At 37.6% G+C, this 13,411-nt stretch overlaps 1 protein-coding gene across 3 annotated transcripts; it reads right to left on the minus strand.

Moving 5' to 3' along the window:
- Positions 1 to 6,998: 6,998 nt before the first annotated feature.
- LOC148661686 (E3 ubiquitin/ISG15 ligase TRIM25) lies at positions 6,999 to 13,376 on the minus strand. 3 transcript variants are annotated; one of them, XM_088635778.1, is made up of 5 exons: positions 12,678 to 13,376; positions 11,249 to 11,766; positions 10,333 to 10,428; positions 9,688 to 9,921; positions 6,999 to 7,276 (listed from the first exon to the last, which is right to left on the minus strand). In XM_088635778.1, the coding sequence occupies exons 2-5, from the start codon at positions 11,621 to 11,623 to the stop codon at positions 7,133 to 7,135; spliced, it is 849 nt and encodes a 282-aa protein (XP_088491904.1). In that variant the 5' UTR covers positions 11,624 to 11,766; positions 12,678 to 13,376; the 3' UTR covers positions 6,999 to 7,132. The 3 variants fall into 3 exon arrangements, with proteins under 3 accessions (XP_088491904.1, XP_088491902.1, XP_088491903.1); XM_088635777.1 differs by adding an exon at positions 8,033 to 8,055 and having other exon boundaries at positions 7,115 to 7,276; positions 11,249 to 13,367; XM_088635776.1 differs by having other exon boundaries at positions 11,249 to 13,367.
- Positions 13,377 to 13,411: the final 35 nt, after the last annotated feature.

Below are 13,411 nucleotides of genomic sequence, written 5' to 3' on the forward strand. Positions count from 1 at the left end.
TAAAGTAGAGGTAGATTTCAATGTGTGAGTTTTTGGTAAGAAAGAAGGCACTGTGAGGTTCAGATCATTGGTGAGAGTGAGACTCACAAACTCACAACCACCCTTTTCTTTCCATCTGAATTTAGACACAGAGCAAACTACTCTCTTGGCTGCTCTAATAAATCTCACAATTAGCAAAGAGGTGTGACCCATCGCACACAGATCCTATCACATCTACTCCTTTCCCTCATGTGGAATGTCACTCTCTCTGCTAATTGCTCATAAGAGCACTGTCTCATTCGGTCATATACCATCCTGACATACTGTACACTGTAACAAAAATAATATTGGAAATTTACCTTAAATGGACTGGTTTGTGAGTGTAGGTCCCACATGATCAAACCCTGACGCTGTGTTTGGATACTTATCTCTAATTCATGCAGAGAGTTCTACACGATAATTGGTCAAATAAAGGAAAAAAGAAATACTTTTGATGCATAGTTAAGATAACCAGGTGATTCCCTCCTACTAAATTAAGCTGCTCCTCTAAGACATACCACATTTTTCATATTGCACAGAACAAAAGCAATTTATTTATTTGTCTCATTACATTTTGCCTCACCAAAAAAGATATTATAATTATAGTATAATATTATTATAGTATAATATTACATTTTTTGTTCTGGAGCAAAACCTTAAATCTTTATTATTTTGGGGAAAAAAAGTATCATAAGAACAACATACAAAGACCAAAAACGTTGCTCTGGCTTGAAGGAACAGAAGCATTTTAATCCTGAGAAAGAAACAACTATAGGGATGAACTCACAGAAATGCATCACAGAAAGTGAAGGACTTCGCACAGTGAGTGTACAACAACACATATTTTTGATTTTACAATATTTTCCCAACAGGGTTGTTTTATATGACTGAATAACACTTGCCTTTATATTTGAAGCTGTTTCTTTGATAGCACTCACTTGACCAAACGAGATATAGGAAGAAGGGGATCACCTATCCTCCTTCTGGTAGGAACAAATCAGATACAAACATCACTTGCCTGGATATTCGTGTTTCTTACATCACTGTGTTCATTAGGGATGGTGGTGATAATGGAAACCCCATGGCCAGTAAAATGGTTTGAATTTGCTTTGATGTAAGGGAAAGAAGAGTGGCAAAAAAGTCAGATATGCACTTCAGAGAGCCTTTGGCAGAGAGTGGAAAAAATGATGGTCAGTGGACATTTACTGCATTTCTGTGTAAGTGTGGATTTTTCTTCCCATGATATATGTAGACAGAAGAGGAAATAAAAGGCAAAAGAGCACTTATAGTCTTTGAAGAATGAGCGTATTGTATGGATTGAAGGCCCCTGGAAATGGGTTTGAAGGATATTTTCTTTCCATCTAGACTGAAATCTCTCCTAAATATAGCAAACAATGTGCTCCTCTGTGGATATCCCAAAGCTGCAAATATGTAATTCAGAGTACTGTAGATATAAATTCAATCCTTCCCCCTTTGTATCGCCTCCCTCTGGAAAAACTCTGCACAGCTTCCGACGATTTCTTCCTTTTTCTTTTGATTCATTATTTCAGAGTGCATACCCTTTTAATTAATCTCTCAAAAATCAGTTGCCAAGGCAATATGTTTCCATACTAGAAAAGAGAAAATGCACACAATGAGCTATTTTGGTCGTTTAGAAGAGCATGCCGGCCTGTAACAATTAAGCGCTATACTGTACCTAACGTGTGAAGTAGTAAACTGCTTGATGAAAAGACTCCTACAACACACGCTGGTCTGAAGGGCACATTTTTGTTTGGTTGACGCATTGATGGGAATGATTTCTACCAGCTGTGCTGTTTGCCCTTGTTGTTTCCTTGCCATCATATTTAAATGTGAGTTGCATTTATGGTAACTTGGTATTTATGTCTTCTCTTTTTGATGTTGTCTTTTAGTATCACCGACTCATTATTTCCAGAAAACTCTTTATCATTAAATAGCTATTACTAATTTGGCGTGGTTAATGTCTTTATCCCACGTATATCTTGGATATCTAGATTGGCTGTGGTTTGTGTTTTCAGATCGTTGGAGTGGTCTTGCAAGAAGTTTCTTCAATAGCAACTCATCATTTCAAACTTAAGCAGCAATACTGGTGATGGCTCACACAAGACATGGAAAAACTGAATATGTACCTATTAAGCAAATAAGTGTCAGAAATACCTTCACATGTTAGTGGATGTCTATACACTGCCTCAAAAATAATAAATTAAGCTAACTCTCAAAGATAAAGTTCACTACAAATATATCCTCGTGTCTCCTGAGAAAAATGTCCCTCGTTGCTTCTTGAGCAACAAAAAAGATGTTTTCTGTCCATTTTCAAATTTCTCAGACATATACTACATTTAATTAATTATTAAATTAAATCCTGTCATCCCTTAAATTGGGAATACTTTACACAGCAGAGGTTTTATTGTTCAATACTTGAAGCAGCAATTACATCTATGAGGAAATCACAAGGGATTGCCTGTGGCAACAAAAAGGAAGACTATGTCTTCAGCACCACAATGTGAAGGAGAAAAGCGGTGATGGATTATTACATCAATTATATCTCACATCTTGCAGGGGGTTGAGACGGCTTGTTACACAGGAGTAAAACCACCAAGCACCTCTGTAGAAGCCAAGGAGTGTATTATCAACAGAAACCCCATCACAGTCTCCAGTTTCGAGCGGTGTACGGAAGAGCACTCCCACAAGAAAATCCTACAGGAGGGTGTTTTCAGGGATCCTTCCGAGTCTTTTGTGATGTTGCTGGGAAGATACCGTAGCATTGAAAGGAAAATAAAAGATTCCCGAAGAAGCTCTACCAGTTAGGTGTAAGGACTACAGTCCCAAGTTTTTGAGTGTGTAAGGTCCTTTGGTGTTCAAATGTCACAGATTTTGCAGGATCAATGGATTCTGTGAGTACACATTGTGATACAATAACAAAAAAAGCAATAAAATGACGATTACATGAGAAATAGTTTGGTCTTTTTCCCCCCATACTGAATTACTGTATATTCAACACAGTTCTCCACTATATCCTCTGTGACTCCAACTTTAGTATTGTACAATAGGTTGTATTACCTATAGGTTGTTGAACTCTCATTCAGGCCAGCTGCCTCAGTTTATTATCGTTGTTAGAAAATTGAATCACCAGAGAGTTTCCAGCACATGTGGTTAGCTAAATACCCATTACAAATGCATAGCTCATTAGGTTACAAATACAAGAACCCCTCCCCCTTTCAAGTCCCCGCTGTAGTGCAAGTGAATAGTAGAAAGGCAATTTGATTTTCTGTTTCTGTTTGAGATACAAATGATAAGAAGAGAAATTCTAAACGTGATATTTTTACTTCAAAAATAAGTCTACAACGAAGTCTCAAACTACAGTGCAATCATCATCTTCATCGATGATTGAACACACATGATGAAAGTAAAAAAAAACATGAAACACGAAACATGTGCAGCAGAGATAGTAACCGGAAAACATGTGGCACACACACACACAATGTCATTTGTTTCAAGAAATTATAAGAGCAAATGGACAGTAATGGTCATGTCACTTCCTCTGCCAAACCGCTTTATACCAATACGGTGTCGCAGGAAGCCGGAGCCTACCTGGCAAGCAACGAGCTCAAGGCAGGGTACACCCTGGACGGGGCGCCAGTCCATCGCAGGGCAACTGCAAGCCAATCATACATGGGGACAATTTGGAGGCCACAGTAAAGGCCAAGGGGGGGAATTTGGCCCGGATATAACTCCATACTCTTATCAAGAAATGCCCGGGGATCTTTAATGACCACGGTTTAACATCTCATCTGAAAGACAGCATCCACTACAGTATATTGTCCCTGCCACTATAATGGGACATTAGGACCCACACAGACCACAGGATGGGCACCCCCACTGGTCCCAATAACACCACTTCCAGCAGCAATTATAGCTTCCCAGGAGGTCTCCATCTAGGTACTGACCAGGCTCAACCCTGCTTATCTTCAGTGGGTAACCAGTTCAGAGCTGCAGGGTGATATGGCTGCTGGCCTGACAGTAATGTTAAGATGGAATTTTTAGACTACTGTCTTCTACATAAAATTATCTATGGTATTGACCTATGGGAAGAAGTACATAATCTTAACTTTCCACAAATGTATCAATTTTTTTAGAACAATAGTACAAATAAAAATATTTTGGTCAAGCTTGTAATTCTTTAACTATGTCTTCTCCCACCTGTAAGCTGTGAGCCTGACTGTACTTTTCACATTTTTAAAAATAGTTTTTTTTTTTAATTGCATACCTAACTTTGGAATCACAGCACAAAGAAAACAAGTAAGTGCAGATCGACTCCTCCATTCTACCTTCCTGTAGAGCCATTCACCTTCTGGTCATACTTCAAGCTGTGCAGTGACATAAAGAGGGGAGAAATGGATCTCCCACTGACATTAATGCAAGTCACACTAGAAGTCTCTGGCGTTGCTGATTCACTAATCCTGGCCAGTTCATCCTGTCCCTATTCACAGCGATGCTGAATCAATCGTGTGCTACAGCTCGGGGAATCCTGCTCATGGTTGACTAGCACAATGGCCCATAGCATCTGGGGCATGTAGCCCCTGTTCTTGGGGCAAGTACTGGTTGAGGCATTGACGTTACTTGAGAGAGTTGTAAGATTAATTGTTAATTAATCTTAATAAAGACCCAGATTGAATCAATTAAGGTGCTGTTTTGTAGAAAATGTGCTTTTCTTAAAAGAAAAATATGTTTTATGCTTAAAAACATATTTAAGAAATTAGAGAACACATTATCAATCACTTAAAAATAGGATGTTCCAGTTCAAGTATTATGCAAATGATCTGCAAGTTTATTGAAGGAAGGATACCCCCTAAATAAATTGAGATTTTGGGAATAGTGAACCTCCAATAGTTTCTTTCATTTTTCCTTGCTCAGCTCACAATAAAATTCCTGCATTTTTTTTTAACTTACAAGTGTAAATGTATGCATAATTTCCCCCATACTAGGATGGTAACTTTTCATCAGTGTCACGGGTGATAGTAAAACTATAGATGCATTTGTTCCATACTAAATTATTTCAAATTTATATGGTTAGGTTGTAAGATACATGCGCAGACTGAACATCAAATGTAATGAAGCCCATATCAGTTCTTTAATTTCAGGCAGATGCTTCTGTCAGTGCCTATAGTTTTAACAAGAAAGAAAAGATAACACTGTGCTGTTCTCAGACACCAAGTGCTGGATTTGCTCAAGCATGCTTTCAGAACTTTGTCTCATCTGGCAAGTATGCTTTCTGTGGAAAACTAAGCAATACTTTCCAAAGGAATCATGAGAACCAATTGCAGTCAGGGTGCAATGTATATCAACAAAGCTCAAGAAATACCCTTAAGGGGCCATAGAAAATTGAATTACTATTAACTCAAAGAGCTAGTTGCAGTATATTTTAATTAGCTTACTTTTTATCACACGAATTATACCATTTGTATCAGGCATTTTTTTTCCTGTTTTTGTTAACTTGGCACATACAGAACGGTCAAATTCAACTTATTTTGCTGGTGATAATGTCAGTAAAGGCTCTCTAAAAAGAGAAATTCAGCATAATATGGGCCCGAGTATAAGCTTATTCATTGAGATGCTTTTTATTTTCAAAATTATAATGAAGCTCTTATGTACGTAATAGTACTACCTATACACCCATATAGAAAGGTATTGTCTGGGTACACTTCTTTTCTGGATCACAGCTAGGATTTTAAACAAAACTCTTACACGCTTCAGGGTTTGAGAAAATAATGTTTTGTATTAAAGCAGAAATAAAATAAATTGTTCACAAAAATAAAACTTCTTGAAGACAGTCAAGCATAAGACAAATTGTATTACAATCTGAATCGTACTGCCCAAGTCATGAAGATAGTGCTGTATACCATAATATATGGAGGTACTGTATATCTCCCTAAGAAACTGCACCACAAACACACACTTCTCTGGCTATTGGCTTAATGAAATTAAGTACTGATTTCTGCAAATATGTACAGAACTTCAATAAACTGGTTTTGAAGAACAATTATGTTTGGTTCACAACTCAAGTGTTCATAAGCCTTGAGGTTTACATACTGTAGTAAAATTAAGAAAACCAAGGGCAAGTTCACAGAACAGATATACTGTAGGAGTCCTTTTTGTAATTTTGTAAAATGAAATACAACACCACAAACAAAGAAGAAAGAAACCTTTTAAAAATGTTAAAAGAAAGATAACACTTGTACAAAAAAGTAGACAGAACCCATGAATTGAGGTTACTGGGAATACTAAAAGCCCTTCATGTTACAAGGAGGACACTGTGTGGATTATGTGTGCATCCTGTACATTTCTTCAGCTGAAGCCGAGAGAATGTCAGTTTCTCAAAGCAAAATGAGTGTGGGCTGGATGAATGCCTGTTGTGTTAGGATTTATTTGTCAGTTTTTGATAACAAAACGCTCTTGCCACGTACAGTCCTTCAAGGTGAGTCAGAAGAGATTACAGATGCCTTTTCCAGACACTAATAAAGGATTAAATGAAAACTATAAATAATTTCCAGAATATATACAACATAGGCTCAAACATGTGTTCTTTAATGGGTCATATGTATAGCAAGTCTAAAAACTATTATTGCCTTCTGTTTTTTTTCCTAGTCAGGAGCCTCCTTCGAGGCTTTCCATCTTTAAGATCGATCCTTGAGATGAAACAGGATGAGAGGCTGGCAATTTTTGTTATTGATGTCTATACAAGGGTTGAATACAGGATAGACTGCTTCCAAGTACTGAACTGAGAAGGAATGGAGCAAAGACAAAGTGTCAGCATTGTAAAAGGACAGGACTTGATTGCTGAAGTCTACCCAGATGCCTAGCTTTTCCACTCTCTCCTGAAATGGCACAGGGGTCTCCTGGGAATCATGGCAGGCCAAGTACTGTCCATTGCTGTGGTAAATACACCACGACACCTTGTTCATCCCTAAATTGGTCGAGTTAAAACCTTTTCCCCCTTTCCTTGGGATTGAGCCATAAGCTACTCCAATCAGCCAATATGGTTTCTCTTGAACTATGACCTCCCAGTAATGCTGTCCATCTGAGAGTTTGTTTTCAGCTAGAACACTGTACTGGGAGTCAAACCTCTCTGAATTCTCACCCTGTGGAATGGGAAGTTTGCTCCAACAGACTTCCAGTTTGTCGTGAGAAACCTCGAGCTTAGTGTGTGCTGTATCAGGGTTAAAAGTGACATCTCTGAAATCTGGAGAAGGAAAAGCAAAAATCAGGAAATGCACTGGAAACATGGAAATTAAAATCTGATCATTTCACCCATGTTTATCTGAGATTCAGATACACAGATACTCAAAAAAGGAAGATATCTCAGTGTCCTAGAGACATTTGTAGTCTAGATGGGATGCCAGTCCTTTGTAGGAAATGAACTTAGGGCCCCAGGGCTATGAGGTAGCTATGCTAAGCACTGTGCCACCATGCCACACCTATTAGATGAATATTTTCTAGAAAATTACAAGTGCTTTTGAAAGTAAGCCACTTCTATTTTGGTGGTTTATGAAAACCCTTTTATGTAAAAAAAAACATGCAGCTTTCTTCGTGACTCACAAATCAACAGTCAGTCTTATCCTTCCTGTTAGGTCACATGTTCACAAACAAATGTGACAGATCTTTTTCCACCTGGTACCCATATTCCCCTAATGGAAACCATATGACTGAAGTATGTCACAGATATACAGAGAGAGAACTTGACATGGTCCTCTACTTACTTGACCACATTCTTGGGAGGTGACATGAAACAGCCATGAATAATTTGTCCACTAACTTTTCTGTTGTTTTAAACTTTTCCATTTCCACATGGTCTTTTTCTGTACAGCATAAAGGAAGCACGGGTGTTTTCCTTTAAACAGGAAAGGACATACCGTAAAGAGAAATCTCACATATGGTAATCTCATTTTATATGCATTTATGGGAAGTATTGTTTTTTAACCAGGGCAATATTACTTACCCAAGTCCATGAGTTTTGACATGCTGCAAGATAGGTCAATATTTTATTAACACAGATAGGCACTGCATTACATTGGTGCAAAAAAGCATTGGAAATCTCCATAAATCTTCAATTAAAATTAAAAAAGGAAAGCAATGTATCAGGTTAATGAGCAAAAGCTTTAGGAGCCTTCTCATATTATAGGTTGTTGCTAGTAAAATAAAATGACTCATCCAGAGCATTTCTGAAAGTTGTAATGACTTTGAGGAGAAAAAAAAAAACAATTTCTCAGCCAATTGGAACTAATTTCCTAAGCGAAATGATGCTGATCACTTAATTTTAATTCTAAGGAGAAATTAAAAATAAAGCTATTTTAAAACTCACTCTGAACTTTGCTGAAAGTGAAAATCTAAAAGGTATTTTAGGTAAACTAGTCTAAGAGAATAGCTAACTGTGGTCTGAGACCAGATCAATAATACTAAATTAAGTTTAAGACTTTTTTTAAAGTAAGCTTCTGTATAATCATATGAAACAAAGCCTTTCCGCAGCTTTGCACACCATTTCTAATGCGTTTTAAATTATTAAAATAACACTACTGTTTTAATGCAGTCTGCTCAAAACCTTGTTGAGGGTACACTACTGACTGTAAAAGCACTTTCAAAAATGGTACACAGGGACTATATCTTTCATGCAACTATAAATAATTAATTATTGGATATACGCTGTGAAACTGTATTTTATTTCTTCTCTTTTCAGCATGGAATAAACCTATTACTTGTTCCTTTGCAGCCTACGCATGCTGACGCAGCTACCCACCTGAATTATTGGATATAGATTATTCACTGAATTCCGTTACATTTTTAATGCCTGGGCACAGAAATGGTACAAGCCAATAACAGAAACAGCTTGAAGGCTTCAAAGAACTGACATTTACTACTGATTTCATATGCAAACCTTTTTAAATCAGTGCACAAACAGGCATCTCTAGTGAAACTTGCATAATAATAATAATAATAGCGCATTTAAAGGTGGCTTCTCAAAGTGCTTTACAGAATGACAACAATAAATCCAAAATACACAAGATAAAACACATATACAATACACAGAGGAGACCGTGGATGGTGGTACTAAGTATAGTAGGAGCAGAGGGGTAAAGAATGGAACCAGTTAAGTAAAGGCTCTTCTAACGAAGAGCTTCTTCTAAAATAAACGTAGCTCATAAGTGTTTTACCACACTTATTAGCGGTTCTCTTTTTAAAATCAAACATTTATTATGACAAGACCTGAATACGTTTTTTTAACCACATTTTAATTTTAAGTGTGTCCTTATGAGAAAACAGGGAAAAAGCAAAGTGTATGGATATTGAACATTTCTAGTTTATCCTGCAGGTTATATACCTTTGCTGCCATCTTCTGGTGTAATAATGAAAACACAACATTTCTGGGGCCTGAATGAACAAAAGCCGTTCAATTTCAGAAGATATAACACCAACTAGGTAAATCAGAGTTCAGTCCTGACACCACTACACAGTTACAGGAACACACTGAAGAGCTCTGTACATAAACTAAAGAAGGCTTCTGTTAAGACCTACATCTAAAAAAAACTAGTTATGACCTAAAAATGTTCTGATATAACAAAATGATACACAAAGTGGACTGAAGGCATCAGCATTTACCTGAAGGAATGCCAGTCCATCTTCCTCCTGAATGAGAGACTTGCTGGTGTTCACTATTGCATCCATCTCATTAATCTGACATTCGAGAGCTTCCTTCTTAGACAGCAGCCACTTCAGAGAATACCGCTCTTCTGCTTCCAAAATCCTCATTATCAGATCTTGATCCTCTTCAATCAGCATCTTCAACCTCCTGTACTTTCCACAGATACGTTTTTTGATTGAGGTTGCACGTTGCTATAACAGTTGTGGAACAGAACAAGATTCTTGTGACTACTTATAATATCTATTGGGCACAAAATCAACTAAAAATCCTAGTAGCATTTTAGATAGTATACACAGTAAGTTATTTACTGGGGAAGTAACATTTATCTAAATATTATATTGGCCATCAGTTAAGGACATTATATTGTCTAAATGCATTTTAGTAGTTTTATTTGTGAAGGACTATTTGTATCAAAGGATACATTTGTCATGTTAGCTTCGTGAAGATCTTTCCTGCTTCCCTGACTTACACCACATCTGAAAGGTGATTTTCACCTTTGAAGGAACCTTTGATATGAACTACTAATAGGTTGTTTTGTCTCTGACAGAAGGTGAATCAATAATTTAGAACAGAATAAGTGGAGCTGTTCATGCATTACTCACTGAGACTTCACTGAACAAAGAATCCATTCCCCTCATTGTCTCTTCACCAAGCTGGCACATCTCCAACAGCTTGTTTATATTCTCCTCCATGATTTTCTGACAACGGAGAGGGGAATATTATTTGCAATAAAGGGTACTGGTTGCAGATTTTCAGACATTATAACAATGCATGTAATAGTCCTAAAACTACTTAATAAAGCTACAGATAATCTTGGAAGCAAATATTTAGTTGTATCACCTTCAGAGAAGTATCATGAAAACCCAGTTGCACAAAGACCTTTTCAATTTAAAAACTACCATTTTATCTGGCTAACATTATTAAATAGAGTAAGTAAAACTGCACAAATAATACAACAGACCTACATAAAATGATTCAATTTAACATTACTGTATGAAAACTACATTTAACTGATAATAAAGACATTTGTAACACCATGAAAGTAATTGTCCATTTTCTCTGGGGATAAGGTACTTACTTTGAATGTTAAAAATATTCCACGTTGAACATTTACACAGTGAAGACTGATTTCTGGGTGAAGAGAGCATCATATAGCAGACAGAATCTAAGATTGAAATTACGCCATACCATGTGAATAAATCTTTTTTTCCCCAGCATTATTGGCATTCTACACTCTGAGTGTAGAAACCTTATAAACTGAATATTTTGATACACACTCAGAGCACAGACTATTTTCTCCATACTTAAATAGCTAAAGTAGTCATATTGAACACTACGACACAGTGCCATCTAGTGGCTTCAAATGGACGCGTTTATTGAATTTCAGATGCTAACAATGTTTTGGCCACTAGTTTTTGGACCACAGGCATTCAGAACATGTGACTGAAAAAAAAAACAGTTATAAAAATGAAAAAACACATCCTTTTCACCTTGTTTTTGATAACATAATTCCTTTACCTTCATCTCTGTACAGGCCTCCTGGGACGTCACTACTCGATGGTTCTTGTGAGACCCTATCACAACGCACACAGAGCACACACTGATTCCATCCTCCTGACAATAAAGTTTCAGCTCCTCGCGGTGCTCTGCACACTTCAAGGAAAACGGGTTGCCTGTCACCTTGATGATGGTGTGCCCCCGAAACACCGCTTTCTTCAAATGCAGTTCGAGATGGGCAGCACAGAGAGAAGCATCACAGGTCAAGCATGTTTTCACAGCCACCGAATTGGCGTCGATGCAGTGGTCACACGGGATTATTGGAGCTGCTGGGGGAAGATCCCGAACGGCAGGATTCCTTGTGCCAAACTCCTGCACCTCTTTCTGAAGCCTCATGTTGATCTCCAGGGAATCTCTGACATCCCAAAAAATCTGGCACTCAGGGCAGAAAAATGGACCCGTCTCCAAGATATCGCAGTCCCAGACAGCCCTAATGCACGTCTGGCAGAAGTTGTGTCCGCAAGCCAGCTGGACAGGGTCTGTATAAAAATCCAAGCAAACTGGACACTTCAGGTCCTTGTTTTGCATATCTGTCTGCAAGCTTTCTTCTGTCATTATGCCTGTGTGGGCTTGCAAGCAAGTGTAAATAATTCATATACTGACTCCAGAAAGAGGCATCAGGTAACCAAATGGGTAATGAACATATCAGTCTTACATCAGGGAACCAAAAAACATATTACATTACTAGCCATAGAAAATATTACAAGAAAACACTTTTTTGTACCTTAATCTAAAGCCCTTTATTTGATTTATAAGAAGGATATTCAAACAGGTCTCTTCTCCTGATTAACATTACTGCAAGTGTGCGAGTCTGTTTTGCAAAATTGTAAGACATGCAGACTCTGCAGCTGAGTGTTATATTGTCAGGGGCAAACAACATTTGTTCTCCAAGTAATCACAACCCACTCTTACAACAGCAATAGAACAGATGAGCTTCAAGTTTCTGGTATAATATTCAGCTGTTGGAAGGTTAGAAATGACCCAAAAATGCCATACATGCTCAGTACTTCCAGTTTATAGAGGGCCTTAACCTAGACACGAACATCAAGCTTTGATATTGAGTATTTGATGGGTAATGGGTTGTGCATGATGAAAATCCCAATTCTCTACAAAGCCTGACACACTCTGGATCTTCTTACATGGCAATCTGCCCAGGTAACACCAGCAATCCCTGGACTCCTTACCTACACAAGCACTACACTAAACGTTGGTCACTCTTTACTCATCACTGATGTCTATAACCTCAATGGTGCACTTATATGAGGCTGCAACTGCTCTTTTGGGTTTTGCAATACTTGTATAAAAGTAAACAAACTGTTTTTAGACCTATGACCTATACTTGTACTTTTGTATTGAACTAGAAGTGATTCTTTTTCTCTTTTGTACTTACCCTATACAACACGGCACTAAGCCATGTTGATTCTTTCTTTTTATTTGACATGGTAATAGTTATTGACTGTAACCAGCTTCACGGCATCCAAACATTCTCCACTGTGAGAATCAGCCAACGGATGACATTAAATATATTTTTTTTTGAAAGCTTGAATCGTGCTATTGTATTATTACTGTTCTTGTCTGTGGAAATCAGTCTCGAAAGGAGTGTCAACCAAGCGAATAAATAATAAAGACAAAACGTAATTAAGAAGCTGCATGCAATTGATAGTAGAATGTAAATCATGGTAATACAAGCACAAACGTACTTGCTGTACAATAACCTATTATTATAAATACCGACTTAAAACATTTTACAACAATCTTATAATCAGATTATGAATTCATTTTTCGATTATTTCGTCCACAAACAATTCCAGTAATAACACACAATTCAATTTAATTGTGGACACAATCGGCACCAGGAATCAAACGGATAATAACTTGTAACACCAACACGCTCAGCGGCCAGCACTCAGCACAACACTTGCTGGCGACGTCCACTTTCAGCACAAAGTAATTGCCACGTGTGAACCCGGCTTTCTGATTCTAGAGATAAGGTTACGCAATCTTGTCTAAATCTTGTGCATGAATACATATTTTTTTTTACGAATGGTACGTAGAAAACGGAAGCCTTGCGCAGCGACCTGGATGGGAAATGCTGTGGCGTCACTCACGGGTCAACTGGTGCTA

Source organism: Lepisosteus platostomus, chromosome 6, assembly GCF_059453375.1.
Source record: "Lepisosteus platostomus isolate fLepPlt1 chromosome 6, fLepPlt1.hap1, whole genome shotgun sequence".
Lineage (NCBI taxonomy): Eukaryota > Metazoa > Chordata > Actinopteri > Semionotiformes > Lepisosteidae > Lepisosteus > Lepisosteus platostomus.